A 15,848-nucleotide genomic window follows, 5' to 3' on the forward strand; every position below is an offset into this window, starting at 1 on the left:
TCCTTAGGCATAGCTGTCACACAGCTGCTTTCAGACACTGAACACTGAACAAATGCTGAATGTAGGACTTTTCCTGGGACTTTATTACACAGCAGCAGTATGGATGCATGTGTCTCACAACTGAGAGTCTGTTGTGTATTCTTTTACACTTGTTTTAATAATAACGTGATTAAATATAAGATTTTTTGTTTTGTTTTATAAGTGAAATCATTCCTCAATTGTTATAAATAACTCTGTCAGGTGGGGAAAAAAATATCACGGTGGGGTGGATGAGTTTGAGGCTGTACTGAATGTGCTGAGATGTGCAGCAAGCTTGTTGAGAATCATTGTTACGTTATGTTATACTCGTAGGTATGTGCAGAAAATGACAGTTCAGCTCACTGGTTATGATAAATATACTACATGTGACGATTACATGATCATGTTATTGGCAGTATTGGAATACAAATGAATGAGAGAGACAGAGAGAGGGTTAAACAGTGTGCACAGAGCACTGTTGTGGTAATTAATTATATGATTTTTTTTTTTATCTTCCACTACAGTACCTTATTAGATGTTCATCGTATCAGTTAATTGCATTGTAAAGTAAAATGCTGTAAAGCATTTGAAAAATTAACCTGGAAAGACAGTTGACTCTTATAGTACAGTTTAGTATGACTCTGGTACCCACTTTAAACTCAATAATAAACACATAGAAGTATCAGAGAGTTTCAACCTAAAAACTAAGAAATTATAACCTTGTAAAAGCAGAATTCATGGCAGAGCCATTGTATTTGATTGCATTAAATTGCACAGCTGGTCATAATGTATCTGACCGGTGTATAAGAAAAATGACAAAAAATACAAAATGACCAAACATTAAATTAACTTTTAAGCAGCTGTGTACAACATGTAACTTGCTATGCACTTAACTCTGCAGGTTGGCAACCCAATAAAAATGGGGTCATGACCCTGATTTTTGGAAACGCTGCTCAACAGAAGTAGCTATTCAAAGTGTAGTACTTTTTTTTTGTGATACTTTTTCAGTGTGGTATGTTCACTGTACCCTACTCTGTTTTAACTCTGAAGCAGGCTCATAAAATCCAACCTGCAGTCCCCCTTTCAGCCCCCTGGCATCGCAAAGTTGCTTGCTCGTCCCAGATCAACGGCACCAAATCCTACTGTGTTTACATTAACAGCTTCTTGGTGAACATTAATTTACAATCGGATATATCACACAGCTTCTGCCATAAACCGAAACCCCATAACCCCAACCCCTGGCAGACAGTTGGGCTGGTTCTTCTGTTGCCCTGTTTTTTCAGTGGGTTCAAATCCACCGTCGTAGTCCGTTGTGTTGCAAATTTGCGAGCATTACACTCTCAAGTGCCATTTAAGTTAAGCCCACAATAGGGAAAGCATGATAAAGTGCCCTCTGAGATGGCTTTACAATAAAGCAAACATGATAAAGCGATGTTTTCCAACCCTGGCATTTAAACATTCTGAGTCTGCAACCAACCTACCAAGTTACAAAATGCTTAAACAGCTTTACTTACTGATTTTAAGATTATTTAAAAGGGAGTAATTTCGAGTTGTTTTTTTCAAATGTTTAAGCTTTCAAATAGTTTTTGGTTCATGTTCTGCTACAGAGGCTGAGAAACAGAAGTAACACTGCAGTGTGATAGAGTATTTCATATTCGATGAAATTTATATATAGTATTCCATTTCCTTGTATTGCTCATTTTAATAAGACACAGGAAAAATATGTTACGATGAAGCTTTAATAGAATGTCTGACATTTCTCTAGATAATTTTTAAATTTTTTGGTGCTATGCTGAAGACCAAGAAGCATTTCTTTTTAACTAAAAACCCAACTTCCTATGAACCATCCTAGTACTGGAAGTGTAGTCCGCAGCCATTTTGTTTTGGTCAAAGCGTTGGTCCAGCTGGTCTTGCTGCTCTTTCCCAGAGATAAGTCTGATGTGTAGAGAAAGAAAGCGGTTCAGTTTCCAAATATAAAAACATACAAGAGCAGTAATGACGTGTGTTTTTACACTAGAAGAAAAAGTGCTTACTTGTGGAGGCTCGCGACAATTAAATAAAACAGAAAATAAAATAAACAGAAAATAATTATATTCAATTATGATTTATTGCACTTTTTGCACTTCACAGAAGGGAATACACTGGTATAGGAGGGAAAGCCCTGCTCAGAAACCTGCATGCATTAGACAGGTACTTAGTATTGTGGTTTCCTGAAAATATTAGATATATTGAATTAAATCTTTATTGTTGTTCAAGCTCCAGGAGAGTTGGATTCCGCATTCACGCTCCCGACCGAATGCTACACCCATTTTTACAGTCTGGGTAGTTTTCATCATGACATGTAAACAAAATGTCATGTAAATAACCATTAAATAATCATAAAATGTTTTAAAACAACCAAACTTGTTAGAGAATTTAATGTTGATGTCATACTGTGTTAACTTTGGGATGATGTTTACTGTTGGTGAGTTGGAGTTCATGTTTTCACATTGTCTTGATTTTAAAAACCATTGCCACAGTAGGTCAGTGCTGCTGCCATAATAGGTTAGTTGAAGAGCTTTACCCTGTTTGAGTGTGACTGTAGTCAAAAGTGCAGATCATCCACTGTCACTGGAAAACTTGCTCTTTATTTAACGTCAGTTTTTCCAAATACCATTTCTTGCTATTGTAGTTTAATTTGCCCAGGTGTGCTGGTTTTCATCTTTATACAATGGTGCCTACGTCCCCCAACAGTTAATATGGCAGGATTTACCATCATTCTTTAACACAGCTATACCACAGTTAAGGGTAACAGCCTTAAACTAATGAATAATAATTTACATACAATGTAAATATTCTGTTAATTCTTGTTTTTAAGTTTAACAAGCTTGTTCTCAGTAGCTGTCTGTTTTACTCCTAAATGCATGATAAAATGTTAAGTTCATACCTCTTATGATTGAGAGCAAAGGCAACAGAACAAATCCAGCAGTAAAAGATCAATAGGTGATTTTAATCTCCAGGACTTGGTAGACAGGCAGATCTTTTTATAGCAAGGAATAAAACTCCTTGTCATTGGTTGCCTCACGCTATGTTGAAATATATGAGGGCAAAACCGATTTGTGCCTTACAAAATACACTGGCAAATTTCAGTTATCACCGCTGCATCAGCTAAGTGTTCAATCAGCTTACACATACGGAAGTCATGGTTGCTAACTGCTTGAAAAAAGTGCTTACAATTACGTAGGAGCTAAAAAGGTTCCTCAAAACGGTGTTCTAAGAACTCTTATTCATCATAATTTTTGTGGTGCTAACACACAAGAAAGGGGAAACGTCTTGAACCACAAAAAGGTTCCTTCAGGTTAAAAGCAATGTCAGATCAGACATTACAAGAAGCTACACAGGTGAACAAAAGTGAACGTTAGTTTGAGTAAAGGGCACTGCTCACTCATTCGTGTTTGCACAAGTTGTTTTGTTTGATGGTCAACTTTTGTATAACTCTGATGGCATTAACATCACCTTTAATTTTTTTTTCAGGGTCTGCAATTTTTTCTTTTACAGTAAATGCTTATGGTAATTTGTCTGCTGATACAGCACTTTTATCAAAAGTGCTTTACAATGTGGCTTCTCATTCACCCCTTCACTTACATGCATACACACAGACACACACATACAGTGTGCACGGTGCTCATCTGACCCACTGGGGGCACCTTAGGGTTGACTCATGCTGTTACCTTGCTTGCAATAATAGAATGAAGTGTAGATCGTAGTATGTGCCTAATTTAATACATCTCTCAACTTGTACTTAGCACCAGGAAGTCAGTAAGTTTTATGGTTTTGCTGTGGAGTGTTGGTTTCTAAGTCTCAGCTGGGGCAGGAAGACAAATTCATTTTGTAGCTGTAATGTCAGGAGCATGTTGCTTTACTTCTAACACTTGAGAGACTGAAGAGTTGCAATATACTGGGTTTAAACTGTGATGCAGACCTAGTTTAATTCTTAAGCATATCTTAACGTTTTAAGCTTTATGTAGACAGTTTCACTACCAGGATCTGGAGTCTTAAAGTGTTACCAGTTGTCAGTATTAAATATAAACCCCTAAGTTTATCGTTATATTGTTACATTATAGTTGAGATTATATTATTATTCATGATATTCATATCGGTATTTATAAACAACATAAGGCACTGATGTTATACCATAATGCAAATTTATTCCCAATGACTCCTAAAGCAGTATGTCAAGACAGCAACATAGTTTCTCAGTATTGCCATTGTGAGTAAAAATTTTTGTGGGCTGAAAAGCAAGAAGCGTGTTGTTTTTTTTGTTGTTGTTTTTTTTGTTTATATATATATATATATAATTCAAAAAGTTCAAAACAGAGTGATATCTTCATCCTAGTCATAACCAGGGCGCCCCGGGTTGTAATCGATTGAACGTGTGTCTAGCTGCTCTTGCTGATCTTCGTTTTGGCCATGTTGTTGAATAAGTCTAGTAGAGGAAGATAGAATCCGGATTAGAAGGCAAAGAAGTCATTATAAAATTAAGTAGTGATAGATATTGTAAATATATATATATATATATATATAGTTAAAACATGTTCACTAGGAAAGAAACCTAATGCTTCTTCATTACTGGGTTATTTGAAAAAATGGTAGTTATGGTAAAAGCATTTCCTTACCCATGGATCAACTTGCCAACTGTGTGAAATAAGAAGGAAAAAAGAAACAAATATTAAACTGAACTCACTGATTGACATTGATCAACGGTGTGTGTAAAGTTTAGCCTAAACCTATAAGATTCAGTCACTTCCTAGAAAAACAACAACAATAAATGTAATAATTTTAAGAGGAGCTTAAAAATGTAACTAGCACAATTTTATCACATGAAATCATCATTCTATATTTAAGATTGCAGCTTATTGGGCCTTATAGGCGTGTGTGTGTGTGTGTGTGTGTGTGTGTGTGTGTGTGTGTATAATATATATTGATGCCACAAATACCCTTTGGCATCACTCAGTGTCCCCCTTGGAACAAGGGCTCTGATACTGACGCTACAGGTCCACTGAGGCACGTAGGCACAAAAACTTTAGGGTAAGTTTAAGTTACACTAGTTACGTTACATACAGTGACAATGGCCCCAAATGCTTCCTTACTATAGAAACCACATGCCCCATACATCTTGCTGTAAAGTTGTACCCTGGTCTCCCTGTGGAAAAGTCCTATATCTTAATGTGCCATCCACAACCTCGTCCACCTCCCAATGAGACTTTTTGACTTTATGTTCCACTTCATTGCTTTAGGCGTCAAATATTGAAGTGTCATTGTGCTACACCGAAATTTCAGAGCACGATCACTAACCCAAACTTGTACCCTAAGCGTCAGCATGTAATGCAAAAGTGATTGGACAAAGCGGCGCTTTCTGACGCCTCTGGTATGAGAATGGGCGGGAGGGTTTGGAAATACATGGACAGATAATTATCGATAAATCAGTTATTTATGTGTGTCTATGTATTACTACCTCAACAACAACTGGATATAACGGAATATTTTGCACAAATGAATGTGACACTATCAAGTATTCTGCAAGCGTAAATAGCCAAAACTAAAGTCACTGACTATATGTGTTTAACTAACATTCCTATTTGGGTTGGCACATTATTTCTATTAGTTACAAAGTGATTTTTAAAGTTATTTCATGTGAAAATATTTTCATATTTTAAAAAAACAGTTGATTACATGACTGTACCATGAAGGGCTCCATGGAAAAGCATTCCTAAGATGCACTCTCCAGGTTCAGCCATAATGACCACCATGGACAACACAAGAAAGGCCACAGTTAACTTCATCCTACAAAAAAAGCAAAAATGGTTTATTTCACAATAACTACGCTTACTACTTCTACACTTTTTATAAATTGTTTGTCATTATGTAGTTCTTACCTCTCGACTGAAAAAATGCTGGTATCACTGTTAGATTTCCTCAGGTGATATAGATGTGTGTCTACTGATTTGAAGATAGAAGCCGTCTCCTTAAATATACAGGGCATAATTCACAGTCACCATTTGCATAATTTGTTATTCATATTTGTTATTCATTTGCTTTTGGGAGGGATTTATAATGGATCAAATTTTAACCACTACAGTTACTGTAGTTGACACAGGCCTCCCTCCTCCCATCACTGTCTCACATTTCAGCTTTAGGGAAGTTGAAGTAAATAATGTTTTAGTCATAGTTGTGCTTTGTCTATTGAAAATTTAATATTTTCCACTGATTCATGTCTTAAACCCAACATAAAAATAAAAATATAGGATGCAAATCATGCATCCATACACCTACACAATGGTATGTTGGGGTCAACTGTAGGCATCTCAGTTGTGAAAGCGGTCTTCAATGAACATTAGAGTCTCGGTTCTTCCTGGTTACATGTTACCTGGTTGCTATCGGTGGGTCAGGCAAAGCACTATGCAGGGCAGCAACAGGGGGCCTATTGATACTGTATGTTTTGGATGTCAGAGCAGGTCTATGAAACAAAGCAAAGAGCCTTAATAATGGTGATTTGATCAGTGAGGCTGATTAGACAAATCACTCGCCCCACTGGCTAAATCAAAACTTAAGTAGACCTAAGTAGAGGTTTGATTACAGCAACTTTATAGGCCTTTGGTACATAGCAAGTTTCTAAAGATAGATTGATCAAATCTAATATTATCTTGTCTGTAAAACATCTTTAAGCAATTTGGTCGGGACAGGGTCTAAAAGACATGTAAGTTTTGAACAAGCAACTCTAAATCCTGACTGAAAGTCTTCACAGAAATGATTCCTGTACAGGTGGTCGCATAATTGTTTTGCAACTACTTTTTCAAGGATTTTAGAAATAAAGGGGAGATTGGATATTGGTCTGTAATTGGCTAAAACACCTGGGTCAAGACAGGATTTTTTAAGTAGTGGTTTAATTACAGCCTGTGGTACATATCCTGTTTCTAAAGATAGATTGATGATATCTAATATGAACGTGTCTGTTAAGGGTAAAGCTTTCTTTGAGCATTCTTGTAACTGAAGCCCATCTTTTTTTGTTAACAACCTCCTTTGTTAACAGCAGTAAAATGTGGAAGTAATTCTGTGGTTTTCAAGATCACATTCTAAACATTCACACCCTAAATACAAATTCATTTCAGATGCTAATACTGCTGCCACTGCGGCTTGCTGGACTCCGCTCCCAGCTTTAAAGACCAAAATTTACATGCCAGGTTGAGCTTTTGCTAAAGATTGATAAACCTTGTGAGGGGCTCGTCTGGCAACTGGTTTAATAAAATAGAAGCTTTATTGCCGTCATAGAGTACTAATACCAGAAAAAGTACATCTTTCTCTGGTATTAGTGTGCAAGTTGCAGAAAAAGGGAAATCTGCTAAATGCAGTAATTTTAAAGGTTGGTGGCACATGATCCTGTACTTTGATGTAATTTTGATGTTTGTTCATTTACTGTAAATTTTGTTTTTCATGACATATTTGGAGTCTGTTGAGACAACATCTATCGGCTTCTATCATAAAAATAATAAGAGATATTGTTTTCATCTTTTCATTAGTGATGAAATGAATATACATCACTAATTTTCTGTACTTTATTATAAACAATAAAGAAGAGAAAATTTGTGATGTATATTCTTTTCATACTGTGCCAAAACCATTACTTTTAGGATTTTTACGTCATGGAGGATAAGGGTCATCGTGGCCACACTGAGCAGTCTGGGTCTACTCCACATAGCCCCATATGTAACAAACTGTGATACACTCTGTGCAGAGCAGAAGTACAAAAACCCAATACCCAAGTAAATGTATTGTAAAAGCATTGGCCAAAAAATATTCTCCACCACAGGTACCACTGCCAATCTTGTATTAAAGAAGTGCTAAGTGCATTATCTACGTTTTACTACAAGTACAAAAGTGAAGGTACTTAATAATAAAGAACAAAGCGCTGTGTTTTTAACAATGCAACTTATGGTTATTATGGCAAAATGTGCAGTAGTTAATTCAAAATAAGGATCAAAGATCACTGTTGGTAAACGTAGAGCTAATTTTAACCACTTTGTGTTGACGAGTTAAATCTGTAGTGATACATCAGCATTTATTAGTTCATAATATTTTTAGGAGAAACACATGTTTTATATTAAAACCACCTTGTTGTATAATTGTTGTGACTGATCAGTGTATAACAGGAAGACATAAGGTTTTTGATATGCAGCAGTAGATGAATATCTGCAACATCATTGCATAGCACCACAATTACGTTTCTAGTTAGGCTGTAGGTACGTTTTCACAGTTGGTATTAAACCATCATCTGGATCATACTTTAATCCATGACTTCCCATTAACTGGGCGATGTACTAGTAGAAGTCATGGCTATCTTCATTAAGTCCACGTAGCATTTTAAGCCCTGGGCAGGGTGGGTGTGTGTGTGTGTGTGTGTGTGTGTGTGTGTGGTGGTGTTATAGATCTGAATGTGGCAATGACAATGCAAAGTCCTTGTAGTGTCAGTGCTAACAGCTTGATTATTATCTTATCACCTCCCCATGCTCTAGTTCCTCTTGTTTCCCTCAGCGGAACGAACATCGAGACAACTTTAAAGAATAAGGAAATAATTTGAGTACATTTTAAGTGATGAAATGACATTTTGTAGTCAGTCAAACAAAATGCAAAAACAAAATCAAGCAAAAAGAGTTTTATTTTGGAGTTTCTGCAGCTTGGTGCTGCTCTTTCTCTCTTTCTCTTTTTTTTTTTTTTAATGATATGTTTTGGTGATTAGTGATTTATTGATTAGTCTTCTCGAAGTACTACCCTGTATATACACTGTATATACATTTTATTTCATCACAAAGAAGCTAGCCTGCACAGTGTAATGAAATCAGGTATTACGTTGGATCACTAGCTAGTTTGAATGTCAAAGAAAAATTAAAAACCTCCTATAGAGATCTCAGCAGAGATCTATAAAGGGTTAAATTGTTGTGCAGTCTGAGAACCTTTGCTTAAAAAATAGTTTTGCATTTGTTTTTGCTTTTTACTGTTCACAGGCAGTCACATCTTATGCCAGTTCCTCATCTGCAATGGTAAGATATTAAGAGCACATGAATAAAACTTTTGTTATACTAAAAAGTAGTCATGGTTGTCACTTAGGTTGAAGTCTTGAGGAAAAGCTTAATGTTTCCCCGTTCACCAAGCCCTAATTGAAACAAAGATGGGCAAGCTAATTGTGTAAGATGAAACTCTGTTGACAGCATTTGCGGTAAATGGGCTATAAATGGCCCAAATAAATATAGCTTATTGATTTTGCTTAATGGCGACATTTTCAAGTAAAAAGGTCATGTGACCGTGCAGAGACCAGAAATGTAAGTCAAAGATGCATTTCATCTAACCTGATCCCTCTCGATTGTTGGAAAAGTGGCAGCTCTCAACTGTTTCCAGTTCTGTTACCATGAGATTTTTTTGAGGTCTGTATGTAATTGGGTATACTGAGAAACCATCATCGCAGGATGATCCTGACAAACCAACAGACAATAGGGAGCCACAAGCTGAGGGTTTGTGTTTGATCCTGGTGTAAGCCCCTCTCTGCAGACAGCTCCGTCAAGTTGCACTGTGGCTCTGAAGTCTGAGGACACAAATTCACAGCTTCAGCTGAGAATAAACAGTGACTTCAAATACGACTCTGACCCCTTCGCTTTTTGCTCATCTTTACTTTATTTTGTTTGTAGATTCAGTTTTATTAATTTCTAGGTCAATCCTTTTGTCCACCACTGTTATCAGCATTTGTGTGCATTTATTATTTCATTTTTATTTTTTTATTTTGGTTGTGGCCCATTTCAAACTGCAGTTCTGCCTCATTGAAAACTGGATGGGTTGATTTTTATTAAAATTGTAATTCACCAAGTGGCTCTCCACTCAGTGAATGTGCCTTACTGTTAAGTTTCTACACTAAATAAACTACACTAACTAAAGGTCTCTAGCACAGGCGGCCTTCAACCAAAAAGCTACAGTAGTAGGATGACAGTGCATGACAAAGGGATTTTCAGACCGACCAGTTAATAATCGACATAAATCATAACAAGTTATTGCTTAATGAAGCTTGAGTAGATCAGAGAATCTTATTTGGACACGTGTGTGGTGGTATCCAAATATGCAGTTATGGAAATGGTGAGCCAGAGACACATTATGCCGGACTGAATTCACTGCATGCCACTTTCTCTGTTAACTAAAGAACATTTTTCAAAGTTATAATCCCCAACGAGTTCCTAACAATGCAGTATTCAACACACACACAAGCAGATGCGCTCTTGGCTGTGCTCTCGTCCTTTTATTACACATGGAGCAGCCACTCTCAGCCTGCTCTCTGCTGGGGTTTAGGGGTCCTGATGCCACTCACTGGCTATTGAATAATGACCCTGAGAGACCCAGCTTTAGCCTAATCCCTACTTGAAAGCTATCCTTCCTCTAATTCAATCCCTCTTTAAACCCTCGCTGGAGATAGATGAGGGGTGCACACAAGCACACCTAGATTAATGCAGCCAGACTTGATTGACTGTTCCAACAACATACTGCGACTGAATATCGTCACAGGCTTTGATGAAATCAGGATGTAACATTTTAAAAATGGATTTTACTGCTGATGGTTAGTATTGTGTAGGCCTGACATTTATCCGCTGTCTATAGCATTTACATTTAAGATTGGGTAAGATTAGGCTTTGAAATAGTTATGTTTTTCTGTTATATTTGTATATATTTTATAATATTCACAAGAGAATAGAATAGATGGTTCAAATTAAAATGTGCACCTCACCTGCAGAGAGAGTTGGGATACACTCAAACACAAATGTGTTAGGACAGTAGGCACTCCCAATTAATGTATTTAATCATGTTTTTGTTTTTTTTAAATTACATGTAATATACCTAATGTGCTGTACATAATGCAGATTTTGTCTTTAAAAAAGTCCCCATGTTTTTTCTTTTCATGCAAATTCATTTTTTTCTACACAGCTCTGCCTCACCTGTATGGGCTGTGATCCATTTCGTGTATTATGTAGATGTTATAGAAGAAATATAACCCCACATGAAGGCCATATATGATAATTATTGACTTAACTATACTGTGGAGTTGTGGTCTTTAATCATATGTGCTGTAGACTGGAGGTCATCTTAGATTTGTCACACACCAATTAGAGAGTTAGGATATTTTTCACACATGCAAACAACACAAATACATGTACTGTATTCAAACATTTAAAAAAATAGCAGTTGTGAGAATGAACCAAACCATGACAGAGGTGACATAGTGTACCTCTACTAAATATACATATGTAAAGTGTAGCTGTCAGGCTTACAATGCAGGAAGATGCACTAAGCAGCACAATATATCCTTGTAAAAAGTATTCCAAAAGCTGATGTTTTGGCATTAACATACCTTCCTTCAAACTTAATATTAAACAGGTCAAATGTTTTGTTGCCTCAATGTCAGAAACAATTTTATGTGAACTAGATTTTAACAAAAAAATTCTTCTATATATGTACAATGTTTGACAATACAGTTTATATTTAATTTGACTACACTAACTAGAGGTTTTCTGTAGGAAATCTACCCTGGAATCATGTGTAGGGGTAGTCACATAGCAGCACACCATTATAACACAGTTGAGTATATTGTACAGTAGTAACATTTTAGGAGAAATGTGTCCAATGGTGCATATCAGAACAGTCAGAGTGCAAGAGTACCAATGTCCGTGTGTTAGGAAAAACCATGCAAGTATAAAATATGTGTCAATGATATATATTCATTAGTTCATTCATTAGTTGTACAAGTCTCAATATTTACCAGCATCGAACAGCTGGATAGATACAGTACAACACATTGCTGATGCTTCATGTTAGCGTGTGCTGCTTTCAAATGTGTTTTTTCCTTTATATGGTCATGGCTTAAACATGGATGTTGATATTCTTTAAATAAGGTAGATAGTTTTAATGTGGAGGGGTCACGTCAAATATGCAAAATGTGTCTTCAACCTATCCGTATATGGTCAGAATTTGCGTGTTGGTGGATGACATATTGTTTACAAATGCTATGCACTTATTGAGTTGATGCTCCCCCAAGAGGAGAATATATTCATCACTGAAACATCTGTAGATGAGAGTAAACAAATGCAACGAAAAAAAAGAGAAGTAGCTGCCAAACCAACAACGTGAACATTTACTGGTAAATACAAACCTTTAATAAACATATACAATAAAAGTAAACAATATCAAGTAACATTGACTTTATATTGAGCTTCAGCCTCTTTTGGTATTTTTTACCTTAATGTTAAAACATTTGTCTATCTTAAACACATCCACAACATATGCTTTGTCTTAAACATTTAACAGTAATTCGGGGCATAGAAAAAAATAATTATGAATAGAATAAGGTGGACTGATATAGAATCCTTTACATTACCCCATTAGGTGTTCACAGTACCACTGCTTTGGTAAGTAGTGTAAAATTGCAAACATTTTAAGGTTCTGATTTCACTAAATTGCTTCAGATACATAGAACTGCAGCCTAAGGTTTCATTTCTATTCACTCTATGCAGGTTTTGGTCTCCTTCCAATATAAAAATGTTTGCATGGTTTGTTTTTGCATTTTACTTCTTTTTACTTCAGAAGTGCAGAAATTGTCAAGAACTCTTTCAGTGACAACATCAGTGTCAAAGTCAAAGAATCATTTCTTGGAAATACAGAGCTCTGAAATGAGGAGGGAGGCACAAGGAATGGATTCTCAACGCCGCCTAGCAAACCCCACTGCCTGCTTCTCAGGCTTTTGATATACAGCTTGAAAACATGCGCGCGCGCACACACACACACACACACACACACACACACACACACACACACACACACACACACACATAACACACACACACACACACACATAACACACACACACACACACACATAACACACACACACACACACACACAGCTCTACCTCATCATTGCCACAGAGCATGGAAGATGAAAAACCCATGAGTGTACGCATTTTGATTCTTAAATCAACAGGGTTTTGATTTTGGTTTTTCTACAGCAGAGCGTGAAGCAGCTTATTATCTGCTTCATTACTGACAGGAGGACAGAGGCGCTTGAGCGAGAGAGTGTGTGTGTGTGTGTTTTCCTGTCTGTATGTGGACAAATGTGTGTAAGCCAAAAAGGTGTCCAAGCCTCCCTTTGGTGCAATAGACATGTACGGGACAATTTTCCTTTCATTTTTTTATCGAATACAAAAAGCAGTAGATTGCATTGAGTATATCTGTGGCATCAGGAGAAATACAGGAAAGTACTTCATGAAATACTTAGTGTTACTGGGTTGAATTCACTGAACTACATTTCTGCCTCTTGACCTTTTCTTAATATTTCCAAATTAATGCATCTTGGTGGATGACAGCACAAACATCACCCAGCATAACCAGCCTGTACTGTCTTTATTTATTTTTTTAACAACGTATCCACACTTAGACACATACCCATGTAAAATTTATGCTTGGGATTTTTGGGAACATGTTAGGAGAACATGCACTGAATATCTGAACACATAAGCGTGAATGATAATAATGATAATTAATTTCCTTCTGCATTATAGGAGATGAGTCATAGTTCCTTAAAATGCCAAAATAGATTCAACATGTCGCCTCAGAGTTTCTACAAAAGTTTGTATAGCTGCATCCTGTCAGAAAAAAAAAACAAGTGGAGTTCAAATACAATACAGTTCAAATACATTAACCAGAGCTCAGATTACTTCTGTCACTGAGATGAAACCTATTAAGGGGCAAGGTCATCTAAAGGTCTGTGTAAGTGTTATTTTTTCATGTATTTATTTTTTAGGCTGGTTACTGCTAATGTCACTTTGCAAAATTGTGTGTTTTGTGCTGTGGAACCATTTGTGTGTGTGAGACAGAAGAACAAATCAAAGACCCCACATGACTTCACTAAGAGGTTTCCTGTCTGAACTTGAGCGCTCTGAGGTCTGCTGTGGCAGATAGGACTGCTGCCTTTGTTCACATTACAACCCTAATTAGGCAGAGCATTGTGTGTGAGAAATATGAGAGCAGCTCTCCGAGTGTGTGCAAATAGGTGTGTGTGTTGTTTGTGTGTGACTGGGATATTGAGAGTGACAGCTGAATGTTGCCACCAGCACGCTCCGCTTGTCTCCTTGTTTCACTTCAGACCAGCTGAGTGAACTGATGGCAGCAGGCCAAATGGAAAACACACATTTTTGCACTGCTATACTCGTGACGACTCTCACTCAAATACTACTGTTTGGTATAAACTTCAACAATTAACCTTAAAGTTGATCAAACCTGATTATAGTATTAAACCTAAAAGCAGGTCTTCAGTCTCGGGCCTTTAAAGCAATAGTTGGGGACTTTTCAACCAGGTTTTTCTGAGAAAATGTTCTGACATTTATAGAGCTGACCAAGGCACTTAGCAGCTACATTTTCATACTTTTGAAAGTGTCTCTGAATGTGTGTCTCTGACTTGAATGACTAGAGTCATAGTTTAAGAGCTGACAAACTATGAGAGTTTGTAGCCTTTATGTGTGGACCCCTCCTGCATGGCAGCTCTGTGTAAAGTCTGTGTCCAACATGGGATCAAAAAAAAAAAAAACTTAGAAAGAACCTTCAGTAAACATTAAGTAAAACGGCAGCGCCGTGCTATTAAGTGAAATAAAATTGGCTACATTGCTTATGAATCGGAATTTCCAGAGAAAGTGAATCTTTCCTGTCTGGCCCTGGGGGACGTCATCTCTGGCAAAGCTAGAATCATCACATGAACAGGCCACTCACCCCCTACCGTCTGTCTATGTGATCATGTGTGTGAAATGGTGCAGCATTAAAGTTCCTCCCTTGTAAATGGCAGGCATATCAAAGAGCAGAGTCTGCCGGCACTGCCTGTGGTGCACACACAAGTAGATACCTACATGCAGCTAAAAAGCTCAAAGTCTGCTTATAGCTTTCTACTGCCCGAGGCGAGATGATGTAATTTTTATGTTTTACACAACTCTGTCCTTAAACACTTTAGTATGCAGACAGCTTTGCTTGTGCATCTTACTGTTGTTAGCCTGAAGCTAAACACGCAGCTAAGCTGGATATGTAGTGGACACTGCAGGAGAACAAATGCCTTGCAGTTCTGTTGTTTAATTGTGGTGTAGAAGTTCAAATGTCGCAAAAATCCTGCTGGTCTCTGGTATCACCACCACAGATGTCAAAGAGAAGACCTCAAAGAAGTGATGTGAAGATCAATAGAACTGTTTTTGTAACTTGAGGTCTGTGTTTTAAAGTAGTAGTCATTTAAAGACACTAAAGAAAGCATTCATAGCACTTAACTTCTTCCAAATTTTGTTATGTTACAGCCTTATTTTGAAATGGATTAACTTCATTATGTGCTTCAAAATTCTACAAGCAATACCCCATAATGACAACGTGAAAGAAGTTTGTTTGAAATCTTTGTAAATTTACTAAAAACAAAACAAAAAATCACATGTACATAAGTATTGACTGCCTTTGCTTAATACTCTGTTGAAGCACATTTAGCACCAATTACAGCCTCAGGTCTGTTTGAGTATGATGCTACAAGCTTGGCAAACGTATTTTTGGGAAATTTCTACCATTCGTATTTGCAGTACTTCTCAAGCTCCTTCAGGTTGGATGGGAAGCTTTGGTGCACAGCAATTTTCAGATCTCTCCAGAGATGTTCATTTGGGTTAGAGTCTGTGAAGTGTTGGGGAATAAAGATCACAGGAGGCACTTTGCTGTTACAAGGCCCAAAGCAGTGTAGTAGATAGTGGGTCCT

The 15,848-nt window shown here is 37.1% G+C and overlaps 2 protein-coding genes across 2 annotated transcripts in view; one reads left to right on the plus strand and one right to left on the minus strand.

Moving 5' to 3' along the window:
* Positions 1–15,848, plus strand: part of LOC137102696 (exostosin-1) — a 179,747-nt gene that overhangs the window by 103,273 nt on the left and 60,626 nt on the right. The gene's annotated exons all lie outside the window — the stretch shown is intronic.
* Positions 4,186–6,077, minus strand: LOC137102697 (pleurocidin-like peptide WF3). The gene is made up of 4 exons (XM_067482469.1): positions 5,934–6,077; positions 5,741–5,841; positions 4,674–4,692; positions 4,186–4,483 (listed from the first exon to the last, which is right to left on the minus strand). The coding sequence occupies exons 1-4, from the start codon at positions 6,038–6,040 to the stop codon at positions 4,390–4,392; spliced, it is 321 nt and encodes a 106-aa protein (XP_067338570.1). The 5' UTR covers positions 6,041–6,077; the 3' UTR covers positions 4,186–4,389.

This window comes from Channa argus, chromosome 17 (assembly GCF_033026475.1).
Source record: "Channa argus isolate prfri chromosome 17, Channa argus male v1.0, whole genome shotgun sequence".
Lineage (NCBI taxonomy): Eukaryota > Metazoa > Chordata > Actinopteri > Anabantiformes > Channidae > Channa > Channa argus.

What these genes read in the sequence shown, in the direction of transcription:
- LOC137102697 (XM_067482469.1), bottom strand. Translation starts at nt 6,040, where the DNA reads ATGCCCTGTATATTTAAGGAGACGGCTTCTATCTTCAAATCAGTAGAC. An exon ending in AGCATTTTTTCAGTCGAGAG is followed by an intron (nt 5,842 to 5,933) that starts GTAAGAACTACA and finishes CTTTTTTTGTAG; the next exon opens with GATGAAGTTAACTGTGGCCT.